This window comes from Carassius auratus, chromosome 25 (assembly GCF_003368295.1).
Source record: "Carassius auratus strain Wakin chromosome 25, ASM336829v1, whole genome shotgun sequence".
Classification (NCBI taxonomy): Eukaryota; Metazoa; Chordata; class Actinopteri; order Cypriniformes; family Cyprinidae; genus Carassius; species Carassius auratus.
The window spans coordinates 8,482,757-8,490,501 of record NC_039267.1 but is presented as its reverse complement, the minus strand read 5'-3'; the positions used below and the strand labels follow the sequence as shown (position 1 = coordinate 8,490,501).

The 7,745-nt window shown below is 36.2% G+C and overlaps 1 protein-coding gene across 3 annotated transcripts; it reads right to left on the bottom strand.

Moving 5' to 3' along the window:
• Window positions 1-2,408: 2,408 nt before the first annotated feature.
• On the bottom strand, window positions 2,409-7,276 carry LOC113043732 (high mobility group protein 20A-like). Of its 3 annotated transcripts, XM_026203298.1 has the most exons (9): window positions 7,124-7,276; window positions 6,098-6,173; window positions 5,817-6,026; window positions 5,591-5,723; window positions 5,305-5,342; window positions 4,073-4,148; window positions 3,777-3,992; window positions 2,918-3,050; window positions 2,409-2,836 (listed from the first exon to the last, which is right to left on the bottom strand). In XM_026203298.1, exons 2-9 carry the CDS (start codon window positions 6,161-6,163, stop codon window positions 2,833-2,835), a joined length of 876 nt encoding a protein of 291 aa, XP_026059083.1. In that variant the 5' UTR covers window positions 6,164-6,173; window positions 7,124-7,276; the 3' UTR covers window positions 2,409-2,832. The 3 variants fall into 3 exon arrangements, with proteins under 3 accessions (XP_026059083.1, XP_026059082.1, XP_026059084.1); XM_026203297.1 differs by having other exon boundaries at window positions 2,409-3,050; XM_026203299.1 differs by having other exon boundaries at window positions 2,409-3,050; window positions 4,073-4,145.
• Window positions 7,277-7,745: the final 469 nt, after the last annotated feature.

Below are 7,745 nucleotides of genomic sequence, written 5' to 3'. Positions count from 1 at the left end.
TAAAATGCTAACTCATTTGGGGTTTGACCTTTTGAAAAATACATCATCCCTGAAGCATTCAGGTGCATTATGGGTTTTTTAGAGGTGTATTAAGGGTTGTTTTCAAGCTAATGTCTACTGATAACGTCAGAAAGCACATTCAAAATGATGGGAACCTTCTGATGAAATCATTCAACATATCTTTATTTTAGAAACTTCAGTAATCTCATAGCATTCTGGTTGAGATCTGATGAACTAATGCTGCTAAATTCGAAACCATTCCATACCGTATTTACTATTTTTATGCAGCTTATTTGACCATTATGCAGCTTGACAGCTGCTGGCTGCTATATGCGTTTCATTGTTATAAAAAAGAGGAGCGTGAACATTCTGCCTTACGTTCTTCTTTTGTGCTCCACTGAGAAAAGAAAGACATAAATTATTCCTCAAAGCCTATAGCTATTTCTTTTTGCGTCGTCTGAAACTCATGCATAAACCATCACTCCAAGATGAATCTAATACATAACTGACCGTAGCTCTGCATGAAATATCTCCATGAGCTTTGAGAAGTATTTTTTTTTCTTCCCAAAACCACATTTATAGCAGAATACTGAAGAATGAGAATGACAGAAGTAGACCGTCATCAGTCCAGAAACGCAGGGAAATCCTATTCCCCCATGACAGGACAAAAGCTGATTCAGAGAAAGTGTTGCTGAGCTCATTGTGTGTGGGTTATTGGTTTGTGTGACTCCATTGTCTGCGGGTTCAGGGTGGATGTTCAGTATAAGAGACAGGAAATGAGCTCCACATCTCATGACTCACACTCGCCACATCCTAAACCTGACGAATCCCCTCTCCTCTCCTCTCCTATCCTCTTTAATATGTCGTCTCTCTCATTTGAGGAAATGAAAAACATCTTGAGGGGAAAGGGAGTCTCATTTTATGATATGATTATGAGTTCTTGCATTCAGCTGGATCTCTGAGCTCAAACAGAAAGACTAAGATCAGCCGTCACTTTTCCCTTTCGGAGAAAGAGAAAGAAAGGAGACGATTCCATGGTTTTTAAACATGAGAGTTTAAAGGAAAAGTTTACCAAAAATGGCATGCTGTTACAAAACCAAGATCCCTATTGGGTTTTTCTGGGGAACACAAAAAGAGATTTTTAAATGCATATAGATAGTTCTGTCCTTTTTAATTGCAAGCAATGGGGGACCAGAGATTCAAGGTGTTTTTTTTTTTTTAAGATGCAAAAATTCTAAAGGTAATAAAGGTAGTCCATACAACTATATTCAAAGGGTTTTGAAAATATACTAGAGCACTGGTGAAAATTTAGTTTGTTTAAATTTTTTTGGTAATCACTGAGTCAGTAAGTTGAACTTTAGAACCAGAGTCTGATTCACAAATGAATCATTCAAACTGGTTTTGTGATAAACTGATTCACTGACAAGATCCAGTTCAAATGAATTAGCTGTGCACAAATCAGACATGCAGCATTTTTTTTTCTACATAAGAGTTCTGAACAACAGAAAATGATGTAAATTATGACAATTTAAAATTCTATTTTTTTTATGAACTATGCCTTTAACATTTAATTTTAGAGCGTGAAGGACACAAGGTTTAAAAGGAAGTTAGTTCATCTGACCTTCCTGTGCAACGGATGCCTTGCACTCCATTGCTGACGGATGACAGGAAGTCCTGCTGTCTGACAGGAAATGGACGTGACAACAAATAGGAAATTACACAGGTCCCAGAACTGCCAGTGCAGCTGTAGCCAATCTCAAAATTATGAATTCCTCCTAGAGTTGCCAACAACAACAACAGCTGAGAAATTATGAAGATTTTAAAGACAAAAGTAAACATTTAAAAAAGTAAACCTTTGAAGAAATCAATTGCATTTATATCTAGCAATTCTGACTTTTTTCCCTCAGAATTACAAAAGAAAAAAGGAATTTAACGATATTCCGCAATGAAATAAAAGATTAAAAAAGTTAACTGCTAACTTTTGTAATATTTTATTCCATTGCGGAAACAAGCTTTCATTCTAAACGGAATTGAGCTGAATAATGTCAGTTGTAGTTGTTTTCCAGCAGAATTTTAAATGGTTTCATATTTGAAGTTCACATGATCAATGATATTGGTCAATATTATCTTCCTACTCATTACTGTGAGTCTGCTAGTTTATACTAGTTTATACAGCACTCTTGCATTAAATAAAAACACCAGAGTCACCGTACCTCACCCCAGACATTGGTTTTATTAATATTATCCTTAATTAATTCACACCTGTTATGCCCAACTGGGTTACAGCTGTTCAGCAGCAGCCTTCCAGAGTGTGTGCAGCTCAGAAAACTAGAACACTGCTGTCTCAAGCGCTCCCTCCCAGAAGGAACAAAATCAAATTAATTAATGGCAAGAGTCAGACACTCATCAATATCTTCATACATTAGCTTTATTGAATTCTTCAAATGTGGCGAATATACAGGGAATTCAGAAACTCCAGCACCAAGACACAAGCTACTCTCGTCTCACGGATACAACATTTCACTTTCTTACGTAACAAGAAAGAAATTACAAGTATAAAATTGAGCTTAAAAACAAAAGGACATGTATACATGCAGATGAAACCACACCTTTGCTAAAATAATGTTTTTTTTTTGTGTAAATTTTATAAAGTGTCAGGAATGCATGGCAAATGTGAATTGCTAAATAAAAAAATAAAATAAAAAATGAGCAGATAAAAACGATATTGTAAAAAAATAAATAACAGGGAGCAATTGAATATTTGCTTGCCACAAAATGTGGTCATAGCAGGAAAGGAGGAGGGGCTACTGCGTGAGGGGCGGGGCCTCTCAATTACCTGCAGGCGAATCAGAGCAGTGCATTATCACACTCTGGTTATTATCCAGACAGAAAGCAGGAGTAGTGTGGTTGAAGCTACCTGTCGAGGCGGTTGACCACATCCCTGACGGTGCTGATCAGGTGCTGGTTCTCCTGTGGGCTGGACAGAATGATGCCGTGAAGCTTCTTCATGTAAGAGTCGATGGAATCAAGTGTGGGAGTCTCGCCGCTGCCTGCAGGCACACGGGAAAAAGACTGTCAGGAAAAGTACACCTTATAGTAACATCTGATTCATAGATGAAACATCCTTCTTAGAAATAGAAACAGAGAGCTTTTATTGCCATGATATAGCACTTTCTGTTTGAATTTCTGTTTCTGTTCCTAAGGATTTTATCATTACATCATCTGATTCACAGAAGAAACCTCCTTCTAGTCTCTTATTTTTAAGATTTAGGATCATAAAGTTTGTATAGACCAAACAAATACAATTGAGAAACTTGTTTAGGAATATAACAAAGCAAGTTCAATGACAGAACCATAAACCAAATCATTTTTGACTGATTTTTACTGAAAGTATTTTGTTGAAAATGCATTATATTTATAATATATATTTTTAAAAGGCAAGGCAAGTTTATTTATAAAGTGCATTTCTTACACAATGGTTATTCAAAGTGCTTTACATAAATCACAATCTTAATTTTAATCTTAATTTTTAATATATGTTTTTATCATTATTCAGCAAGGATATCAGTTGCTCAAATGTGACCGAACAGACATTTATCATTTATATAGGAATCGAGTATTTCTCTAACACAACTGAATCATGACTCAAATGAACTGAATCACTGAAGCAATTCAAACAAAAACGAAATCTCTAAAGTGAATCAGACTGCTCAGATGAACCCAGCTGGTCGAGGTTTTCTCAGTGAGCTCTGCAAGTGTGTGTGTGTGTGTCTCACCGGGCAGGGGGACGGTAGAGAAGCTGTGTGTGAGGGCCGAGCGCAGGGTGTCCAGGTGCTGCTGCAGGAGGCCGTTTCGTGTTCGTTCCTGCTGCACGTCTCCTTCCAGACGCTCCACAGCCGAGCGCATGCTCTCCACATGCTTCTGCAGCGCCGCATTACGCTCCTCATACTCCATATTGGTCTTTCTCAGCTGCCGCAGTTCAGCCTCACGCGCTACAACACACACACAATCAACGAGCGTGCATCCCACCATTACACACAGACTCACACATTCAGCAGCACTCCGCTCTCACCTTTACTGTGATTCAGAAACTCTTCAGTGAATATGGGAATATCAAACACGGAGCGGTCCTTTATCCCCAGATCCTTCTGAGAGACAGACTTCATTTACTTTGAGGACAGAATGAAATCATTGCTCAAACTGCCTTAGATTAGTCGTAGATAGACCCTCTCACAATCTGCACCCGCAGAATTACAATGTTCCTCATTTCCTCTGCCATTAGCAAGATTGTTAGTGAAATATTTTGGCTAAAATTATCATGTTTCAGCTACCAATAACAGTGTAGTAAACTCAACACTATTTAACACAAATTTAAATACCCACTTTGACCTACACAAATCTATTTTCCAGTTGATTGTTATTATTGGATAATTTTATAAGGAGCATAACCTATTATATATTTTATATATATATATATATATATATTTGTTTTTTACTGGAAATTAATAGAAATAAAAACATTAAATTAAAATAGTAAAACCCTATGGAAATATGTTTAAATAGGTATATAATAGTAATGGCCTTGCCTTGAATAATTTAAGATAAAAAAAAAATCCATGATTGTTATTAGTTTTGTGGTTAATAGATAATTTCATAAAAATATTTTCATGAAATTTTATATAACATTTTACTTTTATTGAGTTTTCCATGACTTTCCAATTACTTTTTTTTACCATTTTATTAATTTTTTTCAGTAGTTTAAGATTAAAATAATTTTACATTTATAAAATCATAGCTAATTAAATATTTCAGAAAAATAAAAATAGTTATATTCCAATTTTCCAAGACTTTAAGTTTTATTAATTTCTGTGACTTTTCTAGTCACATTCCATAAGTTTATGATTACTTAAACGTTTCATTAAAATAACTTTATAAAATGTAAAAAAATTATTTACGAATTATTTTTTTTAGTTAGTATTGTACTTTTTAAATAAATAAAAATGACAAAAATTCATAAAAAAATAAATAAAAGTAATTTGCCATGATTTTTCCAGTCTTTTGTGATTATTATGTAACATATAAATAATCATTGTACAAAAATGGCAAATTAAATATTTCAGAATAATATAGAAACATATAAAATATAAACCCCGATGTCGACTAAAGATTTAAGATTTGACCTCTTTATTTTCATTTTCCCATAACATTCCCAGACTTGAAAACTGAAGCGATCTGTTAATTCCAGGTTTTCTTTGACCTGAAAATAAGTGCAGACTCTGTGTGGGCTCGGTATTGATATTTTACCTCATGAAGCGATTCACCAGGCGCCTGCCTTCCAGCATCTGATAAAGAGTGCGAGAGAGGAATTTTAGATGAGACAAGTGATTTGCGATGCTGCACATTTTGTCAGTCTCTTCATTTCTATTTTTGCTTTACTGTGTAGCAGCACCTTCTGTGAAACCTCACTGGTCCACAATCCTGCTCCGCATTGCTTTACAGTTACCTGACTGCCACTCTTCTCTACAGCTTTGTCTAAATTCACCTGCCAACAGTTCTTTAGGACTGTGCCTTAGATTGCCTGTGTTCGCACCTCCTCTGTGTCTCTTTCCTTTTTGTTTCTCTTGCACCTTCCTGCTGAAGTGTTTATAGGCTTCAGTCTTCTGATACTGCTCCAGTTCTCTCATGTAGCGCTCCTTGTCTTTGTCCGCTTCATCCAGATACCGCTGACACAGAACGAGACAGAGAGTGATGTCAGTCTCCACAGAGGTTTTAAACTTTATCTTTAACACACGTATTACACACGTGTGTATCCTGACCTGTTTCTCTTCCGGAGGCAGTTTGCTCCACTCATTCCCGAGCATCCTGGTGATCTCTGGGAAAGGCACGTCTGGTCTCTCCGCCCTCAGCTGCTCGCGGCGCTCATTCATGAAGCGCACGTATCCTGTTAACGGGGCTTTGGGGGCATTACTGTCCTTCAGGGGCTTCTTCCTCCTCCTGCCTTTGGTCCAGCTGCTCCTGCGAGGTTTCTGTCATAAACACCATTCACATGAACATTGCTCCACCTGTGCGAAGCTCAGCGATCACATGATCTGCTCACCTCCTCTCCGTTACGCTGGCTGCTGTTGTCTGTGTTGGCCCCTGGTGACCCGCTCTGCTCCTCCATGACCTCTGACCTTTAGTTACACATTGAGCAGTGATGTAAAAAAAGAGAACATGACTGGACTCAACATTTAAAAATAATTCAGAGCTACCCTAATTAAACTATATATGCACATGTACAATATTTGATTGTAATTATGTTAGTTGATTACATGCATACTACTATAAGTTTCTCTTTTTTTAAGTTATTATACTCACTTGAGTATATTATACTCATCATGAGTACAACTTAAACATAGACATGGTTAAACATATGCGAAATGTAAATAAGATATACAAATAAAATAGATTAAAAAAGACATAAAATGTTTTAGATATTTATGTGCATTCTGTTACATAATAAAACATCTACATAAATAAAATATAAAATTTATTAAAGTTCATAAAAACTAAATTATTTGTTATGTCAAAAAATGTGTTCCTGTAAACATATACAAATTTCTTTATTACTATATAAAATAATTATGTATACACATATCACACACAAACACACACACACATATATATAGATCTTATTTAGCTTAATAAGCTATATAAGATAAATAAGATGATAATGGCTTTATATATTTAAATAACAATGTAACGTTATATATACATCGCGCGCGCACACACACACACACACACACACACATATATATTACATAATATAAATTATATAAATATAATTTACGTTACTAAAATTAAATTTGACTAAAATTAACATTGCAGTGGTTTTATGAATACAGTACCAGCATTACTACCATGTTTTTTTTTTGGACATGTACTATGATGATATCTTCATTTTTATTCTTATTTTAAGTAACGTTACTATAGTAAATTGATATAAAAATTATTTAGTCTCCTGGTATTATACTACAGTACAGACACAGTACTTTCTAGAGGATCGACCAGAAGACAGTAAAGACTCATAATCTAAGCGATGCATTCCAATGATGCAAAGCCAGCCAGACATCAATCATCTCACCTGTAGTTTGAGCTGAGGCTGGAATCGGGTGAAAAATTGCGTCTTTAATGTGTTTTTCGCGCGTTTTTTTCAGGAATTTTACAGAAGAAAAATATTCCGACTCAAAACAATGCAGGGAGCCGGCCGACGTCATCACGCGGCGACAGGAAGCCAGACGGCTCCGTCACGCGCTCTCAGCCCTGTCAGATCCTTCATCACAATCTTCATCCTACTCATCATCATCATCATCATCATCATCGCCGCCTCAGTGAAAGCGCTCGATCGCGGACGCGTTCTCTGAAACGGTGGAGCACCGCTGAAGTTTAATCGGGGTTTGGAGAGATTCTGTTGTACTGCGGAGTTTCTGTTGTACTGCGGAATGCTTTCTGTTGTACTGCGGAGCTTCTGTCACGAAAACAAATTCCTCGTATGTGTGAACATACCTGGCAATAAAGCTCATTCTGATTCTGATTCTGATTCTGATTAGCGGAGTGTTGCTGCCCTCCGCTGGCCACTGGCTGCAACTGACTTAACGGCTGTTAAAAATCCGTTAAAAACAACAACAACGTGGTGAGAATAAAATATAACACCATCATTCGAATATTTCATATATATATATATATATATATATATATATCACTAT

Excerpts from the sequence above, each read along its gene's own strand:
- LOC113043732 (XM_026203297.1), bottom strand. The coding sequence starts at position 6,163 with ATGGAGGAGCAGAGCGGGTCACCAGGGGCCAACACAGACAACAGCAGC. Across the intron at positions 5,724-5,816 it reads TGCCTCCGGAAGAGAAACAG|CGGTATCTGGATGAAGCGGA; the intron begins GTCAGGATACAC and ends GTTCTGTGTCAG. Across the intron at positions 3,051-3,776 it reads CTCTACCGTCCCCCTGCCCG|GCAGCGGCGAGACTCCCACA; the intron begins GTGAGACACACA and ends GTGTGCCTGCAG.